We start from the raw sequence: 21,690 nt of genomic DNA, 5'->3' as shown, positions 1-21,690 counted from the left end.
ACGTGCCATTGGAACACAGGAGTGATGGTTGTTGATATTGGGCCTCTGTACGCCTATGTAGATATTCCATAACAAATCAGCCGTTTCCAGCTACAATAGTCATTTACAACATTAGCAATGTCTATACTGTATTTCTGATCAGTTTTATGTTTTTTAATGGACAAACAAATGTGCTTTTCTTGCAAAAACAAGGACATTTTTAAGTGACCCCAAACTTTTGAACGTGTGTGTGTGTGTGTGTGCGTGTGCGTGTGTGTGTGTATACTCCGACATTGCTCTTCCGAATATTTCTTAATTCCATTCTTTTACTTTTAGATTTGTGTATTGTTTGATAATACTTCACTGTCGGAGCTAGGAACACAAGCATTTCTTTACACCCAAAAAACATCTTCTAAATATGTGTATGCAACCAATAAAATTGAATTTGCTGGTATTCTTTTTACTTGTAAGGAAGGTAATGTGCGTTGTACACATAACCACGACTGTAGTTATCTAGCTAATTTTCATAAGCATCTAGCTAACCACAAATCTTTGACCTAATCAAAATAGCTTGTTAGCAGCTAACAAACAGGGCTTACCTAATCACACGGCTCCAGTGACTTCTCTGGATTACAGAGGTCGGAAAATGATAAAATGCACGTGTGCTTATCGTAGTAGTCGTTACAATCTGGTACATAGCACAGAACCATCCTAATTTAAGGTTAGCTAGCTAGTTAGCTACAAAGACCTGGGTAATAAAAATAATTATAGTCATTTAAAAATGCTACGGTAGGTCAATTGGAAAGATGCTAAACAACAATACACACGAGAAACACACATACATTTTTTAAACGAGAAACTAAAAAAAGGTTAAAATATCTACTAGTTATTCTATTTTACTTGCTAGGTTCCTTGCTACTTGTTCCTGAGAGTTTGCATGGATAAATGTTAAGGTTTTTCCCACCCTGCAACACTGCCTTGAGTCAAAGCTTGCGACAGGTTGTGTAGTTCTCACATTAGTGGTAATTAGCATTTCATTTTTGGGGGGTAATTACAAGCGAAAAAAGTTACTTTGTCCGGGAGATATTTACGCGGTAATCAAAACGTCACGCCAGGGTGACTACATGAAACACAGACCTTATATGAAGTATGGAAAATGAAGGATGGAAAAACGATTGGAACCATTTCCGTGTTTTACCGCTAGGTTTTATGGGTATTGTAGCTCATACTGGGGTACTCAATATGTAAAAACCGTAGCACCAAATAGAAGTGGGGGCGTCCACTTCAGGAGCAACTTACTTGAAAACTGAAAATTATTTGACAAAATAACTTCTTGCAAACCAACAGTGTAGAGTATGGCCAATTGAAATTGACCAATGCTTTTCCTTTTAAGTGAACTACCACTGCAATACAAAACGTTTAGTTCATGTAAACTAACACAGCAAAAAAAACATGTAACTCCAGCTTCCAATCATACAACTTGTAGCATAAGGGAGTTTGCAAGAAAGTAGCCATTAAAAAATGATTGTAGGCCTATATGATGACTGGGGTTTTTAAAAGAGTACTTTAATACATGCTGTCAGTTAAACATGCTTTCCCCTATTCAACTTTATTTGAGTAGCAAAATGGAAATGGCTAAATTCAGTCTTCATTGGGCGGCAGGTAGCCTAGTGGTTAAAGTGTTGGACTAGTAACTAAAAGGTTGCAAGATCAAATCCCTGAACTGACAAGGTAAAAATATTTTGTTCTGTCCCTGAACAAGGCAGTTAACCCACTGTTCCTAGGCTGTCATTGATAATAAGAATTTGTTCTTAACTGACTTGCCTAGTTAAATAAAGGTAAATAAAACACTTTTTTTATTTGATTGAACCTTATTTAACTAGGCAAGTGAGTTAAGAACAAATTCTTATTTACAATGACAGCCTACCGGGGAACAGTGGGTTAACTGCCTTGTTCAGGGGCAGAACAACAGATTTTTACCTTGTCAGCTCGAGGATTCAATCCAGCAACCGGTCCAATTCTTTAACCACTAGGCTACCTGCTGATGACATATTCTAAATAAATGTATCCCATTAACTCCAGTTGCGTGTATTCATGGATGCCAAGAGAAGACAGGCTTCCCCAAATATTTGACCAATAAAATATGTAAAATAATTTATATTTAGTCTCTCTGTGTTTTCATAATTTTCTGTCAATTTCGCAAGTGGCTGAATCTCACCAGAGAAATAATCAGAGTGAGAGAAACAGCGTCCCTCTGTCTCAGAATGTGTAGCCCATGTATCTGATGCTGTCTGGACCAAAAAAAAGTATGACATTGCAACTGTAGCATTTGATTGTCAGCAAGTATCGTTTAAAAAATAATTAGCCAATGAGCGTTGAGCTGAGCTCAACTGTGGGTTGTCCTGGTGCAGCAAAATGCCCCCAAGGGAGGCCAGTTTGGATTTGGCTTCACACCAATCAAATCACATCCTAAGCAAATCTTCATTTTCATTTCTGGTCTGCTTGTGTTGATATCCGGCAGTAGGTTGCTTGCTAAATCGGCCCTTTCCTAAGCTAAGCTATGGATGGAGATGGGGATTTGGACTTTGACTTAATTCTCTGTACAGGCCAATGATTAAGATGGCAATTCTGATCTAACCATAAATTAATATATTATGCCACTGGCCTGATACGATTGAAGTTCAATAAGTATCCTAGATGTTGCCTATCCCTTTTAGGCTTACATTAACTAGCTAGCTAACTTAGCTGGTTCATTGTTGCCCATGCGAGGAAGTTAGGCTAGCAAGCATTTTAGCTAGGTAGCCTATGACAACAAAAACTAAAAGTGTACTGTATGACAGAACCATAGACAGTATTGCCAACATGAAAAAGAGGAGGATGGCATTGACATTCAACTAGTCTACAAGTAGGGTGAGTCCAAATGTTTTACTTGTGCACGCACACAGACAGAGAAATCAGTACCATGGACAGCCACATGATATTTAGTAACATTGATTGGACTAAATCATTTTTGGTATCTTTAACTTTGTTTTCAGTGTATTAAACTATATATTGCCTTGCGGATTTGATCATATCTAAGTTGAAATGGTGCTGAAATAGCAGAGGCATTGCTTCTGTTGTCTTTTTACTGACTTGCGTGTTTCTAAATCAGTTTAGTAAACTGTCTAAAACATTGAACTTCCTTGACCATGTTGCAGGTCATAACGGTTTGTTACATGCAACATTTGCTTTGTAGATTTCACTGGACAGATGTTGCTCTCTGCTTTTGTGATGAAACAAATGTGGGTAATTGAATCTATTGCACCACTGTGTGACTTCTTTTTGTCACAGCCTTATTGTATATCATGCTGGCATATGAACAAATGGGTTATAGAGCAAACAACACAATTACAGTAGTTTGTAATATGGATTTTTTACTGGCTTGGCTTCCTCAGTGACTTTATCCACACACCCATACTGTTCAACTCACTCACCAGCATTTTAAAACACATGGCAGTAAAAAAATCATTTTTTTTTATATTGAATTACTTTTTATTATCATTACTTTTGAAATCCCAATACTCAACAACTGAATTGGCATAGCACTGATTATTTCGTGAAGAAGAGGAGTAATACCAGGGCAAATCCTTGGACTGTTTCTTTGTGATTGATAGAAATAACATCCAATTGTTTAATCTCTCATCTTTTCCCCACTGTTCCTGTTATACCCACACTCAATAGTAGTACACAATCTGTTAAAAAGTCATATTAAGCACTTATTAACAAACTCTTGCCAACCTGAGCTACCAGCAGAAAGGAAGATACAGTATAGACAATACAGGCATAACAGTGGACAGATGTAGAGGAGCAGAGCTGTAATTGTAGTGTTGAAACACATTGGCTGACAAAGGAAAGGACATATAGAACATAGTAGTAGCAGTAGTTCTAGGACTATTAATATCTTAATAAGAACTTTCTCCATGTCTTCCATTGTGTTTGCGTCGTCAGCTTTTCTCTCTTCATCGCCTACTTATGAATATTTCCCCTGCAACATAAACTACTAAACCAACCAATGCGCACTCCCAACAAAAGGGAGCCACCTGTGCATTTTTTTTTTATAGCTTCAACAGGCTTCCTGGGGGTAGTAGAGAAGGATGGTGGGAGCAGTGTTGTTGTTAATGGCTTGTTGTCAGTCAAGCCCAAATAAGAGTTTATAACAAAAAATATCAGTAAAACCACAGTGCAAAACCAAGTATAAGCTTCCGATTGGCTTAAGACTTAACATCGACAGCCAATACGAACAAAAAATTACAGTACAGCTAATTATTTGTCAACAGTAAGTTAGGCAATATAGAACTTCAAGTCAAAACAAAACAATTATGAAGAACAGAAAATACAGAGGATTAAATGTTTCAGGACAATGAGACAAAGATATCATCATCATAATCTCATGTCAAGAAGCTTCAGCCATCACTTTAGAGTTCTCCACTGCACTCCTAGGACATGGCTCTATCTGGACCCCCCAATGTGAGAGACAGAGAGGGGACAGAGTCAGACAGGGTGGGCCAGGCTGTGGGTTCACTCATGGTATGGATTCAGGAACGGGCAGTAATAGTGGAGTCTACAGGGGTGTACCAATTCTTCTCTAACGGCATTGGATTCATCAAGATGTGTATGTGTGGGAGTGAATGAATGTGTGTTAAAGGTGTATGTATACACCCATCATGTGCAGTACATGTAAATAACTGGACACTCGTTGGGATTCTGGTGGGAGGGGAATGTGACATGGGTGCATGCAGAAACCAGAGAGGCTGTCCTTTCCTTTAGAAAGAGAGAAGGGGTTTGTTCCTGAAAGCCAGACAGAAGATAGTCCATGTTGTGCCTCAGCAGCTGCAGGCCTCTGCTGAAGGCTTTGCTCGGTCATTTCTGTCCAGCTTGATGGGTTCCGGGAATTCATTATACAGCTCCACCTCCGTCTCCTGATAAAAATAAAAGAGGGAGAAACAATGAGAAGATGGAGAAACTGGGATCTAAGTTTTGCTCTTCTACTTAAGTAGTCCTCTGAAAGAACAGTCAACAAAACCAAGGCCTGTCTCCCACTTGAATCTTCTCTTTATGCCAGACTGGGTTCAAATTCCTTCTGTTTCATTGTTCTGTATCTGTCTATATATTTTCGCTGCCCTAGGGATATAATTATTGTTTGGATAACCTTATTTAACTTATGTGTTGATATTTATTGTTTAACTCTTTATGTGATGCGCACTGAATTATCACAGGGAATTATTGTAATGTTTGTTTATGTGTCAATTAATCCCATAAGGAATGGGTTGCCAACTGGCGATTTGACACAAAAATAAAATGTCACTCATTCACCAAAACCCCCAATTCCCTCCTGTGAGCTGCCATGATGATCCTGGCCCAACTCACCTGTTTGAGGGCATTGCGTGCGATGGTCTGGAAGGCCTGCTCTACGTTGATGGCCTCCTTAGCACTGGTCTCAAAGTAGGGGATGTTGTCCTTACTCTGACACCATGCCTGAGCTCGCTTGGTCGTCACCTGGGTGTGTAGGGAAAGACATTCACAAACATCAGATGAGATCTATGATGAGACCCCAATATTGGTGAAAAACACACATTAGATCGTACCCTGCTACTGAGAAACTTTGAATCACATGTATGGAAACTCCACTGCAGATGACATTAGCATTAGGGCCAATGACTGTAGTACTAGAGGTGGTAACATTAGATGTGGTAACGCCTATAGTCATCTGTCACCCACCTGTCTGTTCTCCAGGTCGATCTTGTTGCCTAGCACCACAAAGGGGAAGTTCTCGGGGTCCCTGGGACTGGCCTGGATGAGGAACTCGTCCCTCCAGCTGTCTAGAGTCTTGAAGGTGTTAGGCGCAGTCACATCAAACACCAGCACACAGCAGTCTGCCCCGCGGTAGAACGCCACACCCAGAGACTGGAACCTCTCCTGCCCTGCCGTGTCCCAGATCTGACCATGTGGACAGGTGGAGGGAGCGATGGAGGGAAGAAAGGAGGGAGGGAAAACGTGAAGGAAAGAGGGTTAACTATTGCTGGGAAACATGTTTTCTTCTGAACTAAGATCTTAAACTAATCACACTGTCATGTAATCAGACTTGTTTGGTTGCCACTTGAAGTTTGCATCAGTGTTACCAAAAGTGTACTTCATAATTAACTGTTGATCCCCCATTGGTATGACAAGTTGTTTGCATTTCCTTAGTACGTAGCCTAAAGGATAAGAGTGTTGGGCCAATAACCGAAGGGTTGCTGGTTCAAATCCCCGAGCTGACTAGGTGAAAAATATGTCAACGTGCAATTGAGCAAGGCACTTAACCCTGTAAGTCATAAGAACATCTGCTAAATGACTCAAATGTAAATGTAACTCAGACAAAACAGGTGTACCCGTTTGGCACTTCTCAGCCTGAAAATGGTGTGCATCTTTGTAATTACAGGGCTCATTTTTAAAAAGTGACCTTGGTCTCAACATTACTCCCTATCAAAATGAAGGGTATATATAAAAATAAAATGAAGTGCTCCAATGATATACTGTTTATTAGGGCTGACCTCATTTAGTCGACTGGTCGATTTTTTGGTCAATAGGCTGCTGGTTGACCGACATTTCTTTAACAATTTATAATTTTTCTAATGGTGCACAAGATACCTGTCTGAGTCGCACCTGTCTCAGTGGACTAATCCATTGCGGAGACCATGGGGATGGAATAGTCCATCACTCCATGTGATACTGAAATTGTATATGGTTATATTATACAAAAATAATGGTGCTACACTAATAAATGGAATATTATTTAGAACAAATGCACTTTCTCCCGCGTTGGATATGGTCGCTGTCCGCGGTTCTGAAAAATAATCTTCAGTATGCCATAGAACTGGTGCCTTTCCCCATGTTAATACGTGCATAATTGCAAAGTGAACCAGCATATTGGGATTGAGAACAATGCAGCGGAGGCGGCAGCAGCATAGAAGAGGAAACAGCCCTTGCCTTAGCCTAACTGTCTAAGAAAATTAAGAGGAAACCCCAATTTAATTACAGTTGAAGTCGGAAGTTTACAAACACTTAGGTTGGAGTCATTAAAACTAGTTTTTCAACCACTCCACAAATTTCTTGTTAACAAAATAGTTTTGGCAAGTCGGTTAGGACATCTACTTTGTGCATGACAAGTAATTTTTCCAACAATTGTTTACAGACAGATTATTTCACTTATAATTCACTGTATCACAATTCCAGTGGGCCAGAAGTTTACATACACTAAGTTGACTGTGCCTTTAAACAGCTTGGAAAATTCTTGAAAATTATGTCATGGCTTTAGAAGCTTCTGATAGGCTAATTGACATCATTTGAGTTAATTGGAGGTGTACCTGTGGATGTATTTCAAGGCCTACCTTAAAACTCACTGCCTCTTTCCTTGACATCATGGGAAAATCAAATGAAATCAGCCAAGACGTCAGAAAAAATAATTGTAGACCTCCACAAGTCTGGTTCATCCTTGGGAGCAATTTCCAAACGCCTGAAGGTACCACGTTCATCTGTACAAGCAATTGTACACAAGTATAAACAACATGGGACCACTCAGCCACCATACCGCTCAGGAAGGAGATGCCTTCTGTCTCCTAGAGATGAACATATTATGGTGCGAAAAGTGCAAATCAATCCCAGAACAACAGCAAAGGACCTTGTGAAGATGCTGGAGGAAACAGGTACAAAAGTATCTATATCCACAGTAAAACGAGTCCTATATCGACATAACCTAAAAGGCCGATCAGCAAGGAAGAAGCCACTGCTCCAAAACCACCATAAAAAAGTCAGACTACGGTTTGCAACTGCACATGGAGACAAAGATCGTACTTTTTGGAGAAATGTCCTCTGGTCTGATGAAACAAAAATAGAACTGTTTGGCCATAATGACCATCGTTATGTTTGGAGGAAAAGGGGGACGCTTGCAAGCCGAAGAACACCATCCCAACCGTGAAGCGCGGGGGTGGAATCATCATGTTTGCTGCAGGAGGGACTGGTGCACTTCACAAAATAGATGGCATCACAGGGATATATGGATATATTGAAGCAACATCTCAAGACATCAGTCAGGAAGTTAAAGCTTGGTCGCAAATGGGTCTTCAAATGGACAATGACCCCAAGCATACTTCCAAAGTTGTGGCAAAATGGCTTAAGGACAACAAAATCAATGTATTGGAGTGGCCATCACAAAGCCCTGACCTCATTCCTATAGAACATTTGTGGGCATAACTGAAAAAGTGTGTGTGAGCAAGGGGGCCTACAAACCTTACTCAGTTACACCAGCTCTGTCAGGAGGAATGGGCCAAAATTCACCCAACTTATTGTGGGAAGCTTGTGGAAGTCTTCCCCAAATGTTTGACCCAAGTTAAACAATTTAAAGACAATGCTACCAAATACTAATTGAGTGTAAGTAAACTTCTGACCCACTGGGAATGTGATGAAAGAAATAAAAGCTGAAATAAATCATTCTCTCTACTATTATTCTGACATTTCACATTCTTAAAATAAAGTGGTGATCCTAACTGACCTAAGACAAGGAATTTTTACTAGGATTAAATGTCAGGAATTGTAAAAAAACGAGTTTAAATGTACTTGGCTAAGGTGTATGTAAACTTCCGACTTCAAATGTATGCATTCCTCTTGTCCAGATGGAATAAGGCAGTGTGCAGTACGATGGTGATTGCATCATCTGTTATATTGTATTGCAGGTAAAAATGACTACGACAGAGGGCTGCCTCGCTTCTAGTTCTTAGGATTTTCTAGTTGTTCAACAAGCATTTTGCTACACTTCTACACTCTTTAAATGCAAGAGAAAGGCCATAATGTCTTATTCCAGCCCAGATGCAATTTGGATTTTGGCCACTAGATGGCAGCAGTGTATGTGCAAAGTTTTAGACTTATCCAATGAACCATTGCATATCTGTTCAGAATGTGCCTAATTGGTTTAATAAAACATTTTCAAGTTCATAATTGTGCACTCTCCTCAAACAATAGCATGCTATTCTTTCACTGTAATAGCTACTGTAAATTTGACAGTGCAGTTTGATTAACACGAATTTAAGCTTTCTGCCCATATCAGATATGTCTATGTCCTGGGATTTTTTTTTGTTACTTAGCCTACATTAGCTCAACCGTCCGCAGGGGAGACACCGATCCTGTGTAGGTTTACTAGCCTTTCAAAGCAAGTGAGTGGTAAGGGGCGGTAGTCATTTAGTTCAGTTACCTTCGCTTTATTGGGTACAGGAACAATGGTGGACATGTTGAAGCAAGTGGGGACAGCAGACTGAGATAGGGAGATAGAGATTGAATATGTCCGTAAACACTCCAGCCAACTGGTCTGCGCACGCTCTAAGGATGCCGCCTGGGCTGGCTGCCTAGCAAAGGTTAAAACACTTAAGTCTTACTGTCGTCAGCCATGGAGAACGAGAGCTGACGGTCCTTGGGAGCGGACCATGTCAGCGACACTGTGTTATCCTCAAAGCTGGCGAAGGCTATCTTGTCCAGGAGCATTACATTGGTGTCTGCGAAGTGGCTGGTGTTCCCCTTCATAATCTGTGATTATCTTGGGTCTGTCACATACGCCTTGTGTCTGAGCTGTTGAATTGGGAATCCACTTTCTTTCTGTACTGACATTTTGCCTGTTTGCCTTACGGAGGGCATATTTGGTCAAATTCCCAGTTACCTTGCCGTAGTTAAATGTGGTGGTTCGCACTTTCAGTTATCACGAATGCTGCCATCTATACACGGTTTTTGGTTTGGATAGGTTTTAATCGCCACAATGGGAACAACATCCCCTATACACTTCCTGATGAACTCAGTCACTGTATCAATATATACATCAATGTTATTCTCAGAGGCAACCTGTAACATGTCCCAGTCCACGTGATGAAAACAGTCTTGAAGCATGGATTCCGACTGGTCAAACCAGCCTTGAATAGACCTTAGCATGGGTACTTCCTGTTTGAGTTTCTGCCTATAGGAAGGGAGGAGCAAAATGGAGTCGTGCTCTGATTTGCCAAAGGGAGGGCGGAGGAGGACCTTGTAGCCATACCAGAAGGGAGAGTAACAATGGTTAAGAGTTTTTGAAGCACAAGTACTGCAGGCTGTGTTGATATAACTTTGGTAGCGTTTTCCTCAGATTTGCTTTACTGAAGTCCCCAACTTTAATAAATGCGGCTTCAGGATATGCAGTTTACACAAGGTCCAGTGTAGTTCCTTGAGAGCTGTGGTGGTATCGAATTGAAGATATACACACGGCTGTGACGATAACCCGAAGAAAATTCTGTATGGAGGTAATGCGGTCGACATTTGATTGTGACGTATTCCAGGTCGGGTGAACAAAAGAACTTAAGTTCCTGTACGTTACCACAATCACACCATGAGTAGTTAATCATGAAACATACACCTTCGCCTTTCTCATTCCTAGAGTACTATATTCCTATCTGCATGATGTATTGAAAACCCAGCTGGCTGTATGGACGGGGACAGTATATCCAGAGAGAGCCATGATTCTGTGAAACAGAGTATGTTACAGTCCCTGATATCTCTCTGGAAGTAGATTCTTTATTTTCTCCAGACTGAACATTTGTGACTAGTATACTCGGAAGCGGTGGATAGTGTGCACACGTCCTGAGTCGGACTAAAAGTCCACTCCGAATACCTCTTCTACGCCGGCGGCGTCTTGGAGCTGCCTCTGGGATAAGTTAAAATGCCTTGGACGGTACGAACAAAAGATACAATTCAGGAATGCTGGTGAGTTACCACCTCTCTGATATCAAAAGTTATTTCCGGCTGCATGTAATAATGCAAAGAAAGTTTAGGGCTATAAAAACAAAATACTGCAAAGTTGCTTCGGAGCCTGAAACAAGGCGGCCATGTCTATCGGCGCCATCTTTATTATTGGATATTGTGGCTGTGATGGTGGTGCTGTAGCCACGTTTCTGTACCTGCATTGTGACGAGCCGATCGTCCACCATCACCTCCTTGGTCAGGAAGTCAGCTCCTATTGTGGCTTTGTACTGGTTACTGAACTTCCTATTCACATACTGGTTCATCAGGGAGGTCTTCCCAACTCTGAGAAGGAGAGAGATATGAAGGGAAAGAGAGGTGGACAACAAGCAGGGGAAAGAAAGGTGTTAAAGATAAGTATTCATCTATTTACATGGCTGCATTATTCCATCTATCCATTCAGTTCTAACGGTGAAAGACGAACCATGGCCAATGGCTCATGAGCCAAACTCAATGAGGAGCAGAGAGAGATCAGACACCATTAAAAACCCATTAGAGGTGCTCTGATGCAATACTGTGGACACTCACACTCTCTAGTTCTCCTCTGCAGTGCTGAGCATGCAGTGACACAATGAGAATACAGCAGCATCAGATTACACAGTGTGAGGGGATGGAAAGTGAAATAAAAAGTACAGTCATAAATCAAATGGAGACATACAGGAAACTGCCAAAATAAAGGAAACACCAACATAAAGGGTCTTAATAGGGCGTTGGGCCACCACGAGCCGCCAGAACAGCTTCAAAGTGCCTTGGCATATATTCTACAAGTGTCTGGAACTCAATTGGAGGGATGCGACACCATTCTTCCACAATAAATTCCATAACTATGTGTTCTGTTGATGGTGGTGGGAAATGAGGTCTCAGGTGCCGCTCCAGAATGTCCCGTAAGTGTTCAATTGGGTTGAGATCTGGTGACAGACATACACTCACCCTTTAAACCCCCTATGCTCCTTTGAGACCCCTCTTTCAAAGTCACTGAGCGCTCTAATTCTAGCCATGGTAGCCAAAATAATGGGCAACTGGGCATTTGTATACATGACGGGATGTTTTAATTGCTTAATTAACTCAGGAACCACACCTGTGTGGAAGCACCTGCTTTCAATATACTTTGTACCCCTCACTTACTCTAGTGTTTTCTTTATTTTGGCAGTTATCTGTAGATGTGTGGCACAACCAAACAGCAGTCTGATTGTACAGGAAGACTGTAGTAGACTGCAGTTTCTAATGAATCTGGAATACCCAAACAGCAGTCTATTATCAAAGTGGAAAACGAAACACTGGTCAAACAGGAAGAGAACACAAATACTCGGTGACTAACCCAGAATCCCCAAGGATGATGACTTTCAGGAGCACTTTCTTCCTGGATGTCATTCTGTCGTGTCTGAGGAGAGACCACACACACAAAATCAGGGTTGAGTCTCAATCTCTCCTTCCTCCTGAAGTGTGCACTCGTTCACTACTCCCTAAACATTTAAAAGCATTGTATTGATGTAGGCCAAGAGGGAGTTTCCATTTACCAGTAATTTCCTTTCAAATCCATACTTTGGGAGAAAGTTGATTATTTGGATGCAACCCAGGACTTGGACTATGCACGCACACGAGATGATTTAATAAGGCCTGCCATGATGTCTTAGTTTTAAAATTATATATATTTTTTGTATAATTAGTTTCTTCCAAATGACTAAAACCAAATCGAAACTGTGTAGACATTATAATGTATCTTCATCAATCATCAAAACTAAAGCTAGACAGTAAGGGAGCATCTGAAATTCCAGAAATGATGGATAGCGGATCATTATTTGCACATTTTGACGGCGAGGAAATAACACATTTTCAGCGTGGCCCTACCGGGGTCCAGACCATGGTGAAGACCAAACGGGCCCCCTTGGGAAATTAGTTTGACACCCCTGCCCTACCTAAACACAAAAATATGCACACACCTGGAAAAAAGTAGTTCTTGCAAGTATATTGACCTGATTTCTCTAGACATTTTATATTTTTTTAGTTTCAAACTGATCGCTGGCGTTGAAATCCATAGCTCCGCACCATAAACGTCAGAAAATGCTATAATGTGTGTGATTTAGCACTGTGTGTACTGTAGAGTGAGTGCTATTCCACTGGGCATCAGACTTGAACTCTTCATTCCAGTCATGTGTTCCCTAATCTCTCTCACACACACACACACACTCTGAGGACTAGATCGTGTTTCACATCAGAGGCGAGAGAACGACAACCATAAAACTCTACTCTTTCCCAATCACTTCCAGGGTGGCCGTTCCCAAACTCCAGTTTTAATAAGTGATTAGGCTTCAATACTAATGGCAAACATCCTAACTTTGAGGGCACATTCTCTCAATGGAGAAACCTAGGTGAGATCTCTCACAAAGGCACACACACACACCTGGTGCAGTGTCATGGGAAAGAACCCAGCCCAGTCCTATCTGGCACTGTCTGAGATAAAGGATAATAGAAAAGCCCCCCAATGTTATACTGAAACAATGACGAGAGTGACCCATTCAAATTCATCTTGTGTTTATCATGGGAAACAACAATGTAACAGCCAGGCCAACAGTCAGATTAATGAGTACAACAGCCTTTGTCCGGCCTATTACCATCAAGATATATGTCCGTCTAAACAAAGAGAGTAACTTGCCAGTTAGTAAGGAGGATAGGCCACCGCTACACAATCCCCAACATTCCCCTGCATGTACTATCCATTAGGCTTGGGCGGTATCCAGACTGTCATACCAACCTGGTGCCATGCCGGGATATTCAGTAATACTGGCACTGGACACAAGGGGCACTACTTTCAGACCACACAGCCTCGAATCCGAAGGTTAACAATGCTAACAAATACGTATACAATCCCATAGAGAACTCTAGCTAAATGCTAACGAGGACAATGTGAAAATTTCATACAGTCTCTGACAAACTATTTGCAGGTAGAGATGGGCATGAGTAATTGAGTACTCAAGTACTTGAACGGATGTCAAATCTCGATCTTCAACCAGAGATTTTTTTATCCAATACTGTAAAACTATTTGGTGGAATGTGATTTGTGGCTGCCCGAACGGGCAAGTGAAATTGTCTTGACAACATTAATTTGCTTTGACTCTAGTGTTCCATTTGTACATGTGCATTGGCAGGGCACAACAAAAATGAAAACAAGTCAAACATCACACCGTTCTTCCCCCTAAATTCTCTTTCCCCTCTGTGTCTCATTCCCTCACGTGTGCTGAGTACGCACACAAGCTCCCGTTAGGCCAACAGAAATCAATGCCTATAAAAACATATTTAACTAATGGGATACAGGAGCAACATTCCTTGCCAAAAAAAATAACAGTTTCATCACAAATTCAAAATGGGCTGGTTGATTGAAGTAGAAAATGTGTTCCAGCAACAAGCTGCGATTTTTGAATAATTGCATTCCATCTATTTTCCTCTTAAGCTACTTTGCAAACTGCTAGTGCCATCTAGAATTGGTTAGCCTAGGCGAATAACCCACCTAAACATAGACCGGTTCCACACTAAAAATATGCAAAAACATTAGTTTGATAAAGACTAAGCATATTTTCATCAGAATCATTAAGCCTGGGCCTACTCACCAAGCAGATGTCCTGGCCATAATTCATCCCCATGCCGTGTTCAATGTGGAATCGCTCATCCATTTTGAAAATTCCAAAGAACAGGCAGAATAAACTAAATCAAATATCTGTATATTGAAAAGACACATTTTGGTTTGTATCACTGAAAAAAATTGTCTTTCAACTCGCTAAATTGAGACCCGTTTTAAATGATCACAGAGAATAACTGTTCCAGGCACGAGATAAGCATCACTTTGCACTGGAAACTTTTTTTATTAGGAAAAATATTCTGGTCAATTTAATTCTGCTATATTACATCATATGTTTTTACTATAAAATAGCTGTGACTTGACTGTGACAAGGGCTCAGGAAAAAACTAAATTAACAAAACAAGGCTATGCCACAGCACAGCCATAGACCTCTACAAACAAGTGCCACTGCTGAGGTTGCTGCCTTTTTGAAGATAGTGTTCCACGATATACACTACCAGTCAAAAGTTTTAGAACACCTACTCTTTCAAGGGTTTTTCTCTATTTTTACAATTTTCTACATTGTAGAAACTATAAAATAACACACATGGAATCATGTAGTAACCAAAACAGTGTGAAACAAATCAAAATATATTTAATATTTGAGATTCTTCAAAAAGCCACCCTTTGCTTTGATGACAGCTTTGCACTCTTGGCATTCTCTCAACCAGTTTCACCTGGAATGCTTTTCCAACAGTCTTGAAGGAGTTCCCACATATGCTGAGCACTTGTTGGCTGCTTTTCCTTCACTCTGCGGTGCAACTCATCCCAAACCATCTCAATTGGCTTGAGGTCAGGTGATTGTGGAGGCCAGGTTATCTGATGCAGCACTACATCACTCCCCATGGTCAAATAGCCCTTACACAGCCTGGAGGTGTGTTGGGTCATTGTTCTGTTGAAAAACAGATGATATGGGATGGTGTGTCGCTGCAGAATGCTGTGGGATGGTGTGTCGCTGCAGAATGCTGTGGTAGCCATGCTGGTTAAGTGTGCCTTGAATTCTAAATAAATCAGTGTCACCAGCAAAGTACCCGCACACTATCACACCTCCTCCTCCATGCTTCCCGGTGGGAACCACACATGCGGAGCTCATCTGTTCACCTACTCTGCATCTCACAATTTACCAGATTGACTGACCTTCATGTCTTAAAGTAATGATGGACTGTCATTTCTTGCTTATTTGAGCTGTTCTTGCCATATTATAAACTGTCTTTTACCAAATAGGGCTATCTTCTGTATACCCTCCTAACTTGTCACAACACAACTGATTGGCTCAAACACATTAAGAAGGAAAGAAATTTCACAAAATAACTTAAGACACACCTGTTAATTAAAATGCATTCCAGGTGACTACCTCATGAAGCTGGTTGAGAGAATGCTAAGATGTAGAAAATATTAAAAATAAAGAAAAACCCGGAAATGAGTAGGTGTCCAAACGTTTGACTGGTACTGTATATGTATATGTACACTACCGTTCAAAAGTTTGGGGTCACTTAGAAATGTCCTTGTTTTCGAAAGAAAAGCATTTTTTTGTCCATTAAAATATCAAATTGATCAGAAAGAGGATGTAGATATTCTTAATGTTGTAAATGACTATTGTAGCTGGAAACGGCAGATTTTTTTATGGAATATCTACATAGGAGTACAGGGGCCCATTATCAGCAACCTCACTCCTGTGTTCCAATGGCATGTTGTGTTAGCTGATCCAAGTTTATCATTTTAAAAGGCTAATTGATCATTAGAAATCCCCATTGGAAATATGTTAGCACAGCTGAAAACTGTTGTTCTGATTAAAGAAGCAATACAACTAGCCTTCTTTAGACTAGTTGAGTATCTGTAGCATCAGCATTTGTGGGTTCGATTACAGGCTCAAAATGGCCAGAAACAAAAGACCTTTCTTCTGAAACTCATCAGTCTATTCTTGTTCTGAGAAATGAAGCCTACTCCCTGCGAGAAATTGCCAAGAAACTGAAGATCTCGTACAGCGCTGTGTGCTACTCCCTACACAGAACAGTGCAAACTGGCTCTAACCAGAATAAAAAGAGGAGTGGGAGACCCCGGTGCACAACTGAGCAAGAGAACAAGTACATTAGAGTACCTAATTTGCAAAACAGATGCCTCACAAGTGCTCAACTGGCAGCTTTATTAAATAGTACCCGCAAAATACCAGCCTCAAAGTCAACAGTGAAGAGGCGACTCCGAGATGCTGGCCTTCTAAACGGTATACACCGGTATAACGCCCAAGCCTACCATCCATCCACAGCCCTCACTCCACTCACCCTTAATTAAGTGAAACACAGGGATGTCCCATCTGGCCAAAGCCTGACAATTCCCTCCATTTTCAGAGCTGATACTTGTAAAAAAAAAAAAAAAAAAAAAAAGTTCCAAAATAACAACACTTACACAACCCCCTGGACAGTTTTTTTCTCTCTCTCTCTCTCTCTCTCTCTCTCTCTCTCTCTCTCTCTCTCTCTCTCTCTCTCTCTCTCTCTCTCTCTCTCTCTCTCTCTCTCTCTCTCTCTCTCTCTCTCTCTCTCTCTCTCTCTCTCTCTCTCTCTCTCTCTCTCTCTCTCTCTCTCTCTCTCTCTCTCTGTCTGTCTGTCTGTCTGTCTGTCTGTCTGTCTGTCTGTCTGTCTGTCTGTCTGTCTGTCTGTCTGTCTGTCTGTCTGTGTGTGTGTGTGTTGAGAGCCTAGAAACAGGGTAAGTGACCCTTCGTGTCCAGGCCCTGTGATCCACTCTTAAGTCTTGGTCTGTGAACAAGCCATAGCCATTAACAAGCCATGTGTTTCTATTGATAAACTACTAACTAGGCCTCTGGATCTGTACTCATAATACAACCCATAGGCGACCGCCAGCAGACATCTAACTACAGACAACTGCTCCACCTGTGAGACTTTTAAAGATTGTTTAGCCATACTCATAAATCCAACATTAATATGATAATGACAAATGGTGGCTATATTTACAAACAGTCTTAACTTACATCACTGCACAGACATCAGAGTTGGCCAAACACTCTAGTTCTCCTCTGAGTACAAGAACCCCTTCAGTGCTCCTGCTCTGCTCTCCATTAACTAGTGAAGTGTGGTGAGGTAGGGGCCATTTTTGAATACTTTGATGAAAATCCTCGCTTTCTGGCTTCTTTGAAGAACTCATTGGCTATCCAACACTTATGACCTGTGTTTACCCGAAGGAAACAAGGAATAAAGAGCAAACTTTTAAAGCATTCGAAGACGGCCAGTGTATTGACTCTGGAGCGTGGAGAACAGCCCTTCAGGATGGCCCACTGGGCATGCCAACACCATAGTCTCGTACATGACTACCAGTGAAGACTACTGACCATTGACCTCCAACTCAGAGAAGCTAGGGGTCAGGTAGCCTGGAGTTCCAGTATGGATAGAGGTTCTCCATAACGTGAAGAATGGATTCCTAAAATACTGGGTTGATCGTCTGACTGTCATCACTAGACTAGGCAGTGAATCACGGTTATATTTCACATTTCATGGTCATTAATATAGTAGGCATTGTTCTCTTGTGGGAGTAGCATGACATCATGCATAACATGATGACTCCAGCAAATCCCAAACAGTGTTCTTTGGTTATGGTCTGAAGCCCTCTGTCCATGATGTTGGATTCTAAACACTGCACAGGGAGGGAGAGGTGGAGAGACAGCTGGGACCAGTCACTTCAATGATTTGTTTGCACATACAGTGGGGCAAAAAAGTATTTAGTCAGCCACCAATTGTGCAAGTTCTCCCACTTGAAAAGATGAGAGGCCTGTACTTTTCATCACAGGTACACTTCAACTATGACAGACAAAATGAGAGAAAGAAATCCAGAAAATCACATTGTATGATTTTTAATGAATTTATTTGCAAATTATGGTGGAAAATAAGTATTTGGTCAATAACAAAAGTTTCTCAATACTTTGCTATATACCCTTTGTTGGCAATGACAGAGGTCAAACGTTTTCTGCAAGTCTTCACAAGGTTTTCACACACTGTTGCTGGTATTTTGGCCCATTCCTCCATGCAGATCTCCTCTAGAGCAGTGATGTTTTGGGGCTGTTGCTGGGCAACACAGACTTTTAACTCCCTCCAAAGATTTTCTATGTGGTTGAGATCTGGAGACTGACTAGGCCACTCCAGGACCTTGAAATGCTTCTTATGAAGCCACTCCTTCGATGCCCGGGCAGTGTGTTTGGGATATTGTCATGCTGAAAGACCCAGCCACGTTTCATCTTCACTGCCCTTGCTGATGGTAGGCTTTGTTACTTTGGTCCTAGCTCTCTGCAGGTCATTCACTAGGTCCCCCCGTGTGGTTCTGGGATTTTTGCTCACCATTCTTGTGATCATTTGGACCCCACGGAGTGAGATCTTGCGTGGAGCCACAGATCGAGGGAGATTATCAGTGGTCTTGTATGTCTTCCATTTCCTAATAATTGCTCCCACAGTTGATTTCTTCAAACCAAGCTGTTTACCTATTGCAGATTCAGTCTTCCTAGCCTGGTGCAGGTCTACAATTTTGTTTCTGGTGTCCTTTGACAGCTCTTTGGTCTTGGCCATAGTGGAGTTTGGAGTGTGACTGTTTGAGGTTGTGGACAGGTGTCTTTTATACTGATAACAAGTTCAAACAGGTGCCATTAATACAGGTAACGAGTGGAGGACAGAGGAGCCTCTTAAAGAAGAAGTTACAGGTCTGTGAGAGACAGAAATCTTGCTTGTTTGTAGGTGACCAAATACTTATTTTCCACCATAATTTGCAAATAAATTCATTAAAAATCCTACAATGTAATTTTCTGGATTTTTTCCCCTAATTTTGTCTGTCATAGCTGAAGTGTACCTATAATGAAAATTACAGGCCTCTCATCTTTTTAAGTGGGAGAACTTGCACAATTGGTGGCTGACTAAATACTTTTTTGCCCCACTGTACACCCAGATACAGCGACACATTCAGACACAAACAAAGTCTAAATATAGGCTAGATGTGTTGTGCATAATTAACCCTGATGAGATTAACTCATTTCCAAACATGTCACATACTTAACACCCTCAATGCTACCAGGTTGACAGCTGCACCTGAGTCCCTGCTAGTGTGACTCCCGCAGCTGGAGATACTGTGAGTGTGACACAGTGATGCTCTAACGAGGGGAAAGGTCATCTCTATGCTGACAAAATGTCTAGCTGGAAAGCACAGTGTCATGCCTATGTTGTAGTGGAACTATAACCAACACTGTAACTGAATATAACCAACATACAAATGAATAGTTGTCATAATATAAACCAGTATAATTGTTAAATTGTATTCATAGGAATCCTACTGTAAAAAGTTAGTTGTTACTGTAACAACCCCAGTCCTCGCCTAATCTGCAACCCATGACACTGCGTTATAGAAGTCAGATCACATGGGAGAAAGATTTCCACAAGCTCAGGACCGACAAGACGTTTGTTTTACAATCGACTTACTGGGATCCTACGTGTGACATATCTAACAAACAATGCATGAATCAATCTTCTGTACAACGAAATTATATGTAATGTTCCATAAAATGTTGTTTTAAAACATGGAAGCTTAGCTATTTGGATTGTCCTGAACCTTCAATTTGCGGCGTCGTTGTTGTTTAAACTCCATTTCAAGTGGTTATTAATGGACAGCAGAAAATATTTTCGGTCATGTCCACATTAGAACGCAATGTTCACTCCGTCGGAGCTGACAGGACAGAAGGCCCACGGCTACACCGTCCCCGACCTATTGCTCAATTCGTCTGCAAGAGGCCGCCCCACTGTGACGGTCGCCCATTTCTTGTATTCCCCCGGTAACGTTAGACCATGAACAAAAGCTTTCCGTATGAAATAATGTTATATTATGTCGCAGTCATTATCTAGTTAATTACATCTCAGAGCTTACCTTCAACTTCCAACACACCAGACCGCTTTATCGACTCAGGTGAGCCTCTTGTTGAATTTGAATAACTGTCACGAGCAAAATAGATAGCTAGTTAATGCGTTAGCTAGATTACCCAGTTAAAATGTTCATGTATCAAGTTGGTTTCTGCAGCTTGAGATGCTTATCTCTCTTTGATATTCAGATTCCCTTCACATTAGTGTAAATACGTATATTTAGCTATATAATTTTTGTCTCGACTTTGTTGTCTTGTTTTTTGCCCTGGTTTCTTTTCGCGACTGATTTTTTCTCTCTCACTTCCTCCAAAACAACTAGTCTTGCGTCACCGCGCTGTAACGTAATCACGCACAAACAGGATACACCACGCCCACTTACTGCACCAGAGATGGATCTATAGTAAGTTTGTAAAATCCTTGTTTTTTTATTGTACAAATTAATCTATTCTTAAAGTTCTCCAAATTGCAATAGCTCATTTGCTCTGATATAACATGCCAGGCTAAAGAACACCATGAGCAGTAGGAGAGAAGCAGACAGCACCTAAACATGTTTTTATGGAAGATAGATTTTGTTTGGGAAAAAAGAACAGCATACCTGGCATGACTGTCTATGTTCCATAAAACAATGGCGTATTATGTTACCCAAAGCAGACTGTCTCGAAACATACCACACATTTGCAGTCTATAGTCCATAGCATAATATCTCCCCTAGCCTAATATCTGGAAGTGTATTTTGTTTTTTATGTTTTTTATGTTTTAATGTTTATGTAGCCTAATATCTGGAAGTGTATTTTGTTTTTTATGTAGGGCTGAAAATTTAATTTAGGATCGCTATTGGTTATTATCACATTTCTGTGATGAAGACAGCAAATATGAGCACCACTAGAGGGCAGTCTTCGTTCATTTCTGGCAGAAGCTCTGAATACTGGTGAAGAGGGCGTTCTTGTGCAGGCCAAAAATCATCTCCAATACTCTACTCTACTCTAATACATCTACTCATAATTACTATCTTGCCTGAGCATCATATTCACCACAGATGTTGAGGAGCTACTCTCTGTTGTATCTACTGTCTGCAGCTGAATGATTTGTATAATGAATCTCATAAGTCAAATATACAATTGTATTCAATCAAGGCTCCATAATAGAACTCTGTGATTCTAACTCAAGGTTCTGTTCTGTGTCTGGTTTTTGATCTAGAATGCAGCTGCTCAGCCCTGTACTTCATCATCAAAGTGCTGTTGTGTCCAATCTTACCCGGATATTTTCTGAGATTCTGAACTCTCTGAAGACATTCAGTCCTCCATGCTTGTCTGTGCATTCAAAGAAGGGACACTGGGACAGGGATGATGGACTGCTCTCCATTCCTGACTG

The 21,690-nt window shown here is 41.0% G+C and overlaps 1 protein-coding gene across 1 annotated transcript; it reads right to left on the bottom strand.

Annotated features, from left to right (window-relative positions):
• Window positions 1-3,486: 3,486 nt before the first annotated feature.
• LOC110528142 (ras-related protein rab7) lies at window positions 3,487-20,645 on the bottom strand. The gene is made up of 6 exons (XM_021609963.2): window positions 20,327-20,645; window positions 12,125-12,187; window positions 10,965-11,091; window positions 5,737-5,955; window positions 5,386-5,514; window positions 3,487-4,937 (listed from the first exon to the last, which is right to left on the bottom strand). Exons 2-6 carry the CDS (start codon window positions 12,175-12,177, stop codon window positions 4,842-4,844), a joined length of 624 nt encoding a protein of 207 aa, XP_021465638.1. The 5' UTR covers window positions 12,178-12,187; window positions 20,327-20,645; the 3' UTR covers window positions 3,487-4,841.
• Between the last annotated feature and the right edge of the window lie 1,045 nt (window positions 20,646-21,690).

The sequence above is a fragment of the Oncorhynchus mykiss genome, chromosome 7 (assembly GCF_013265735.2).
Source record: "Oncorhynchus mykiss isolate Arlee chromosome 7, USDA_OmykA_1.1, whole genome shotgun sequence".
NCBI classification, from domain to species: domain Eukaryota; kingdom Metazoa; phylum Chordata; class Actinopteri; order Salmoniformes; family Salmonidae; genus Oncorhynchus; species Oncorhynchus mykiss.
The sequence above is the reverse complement of the archived record's forward strand: the minus strand, read 5'-3'. Positions and strand labels throughout refer to the sequence as shown.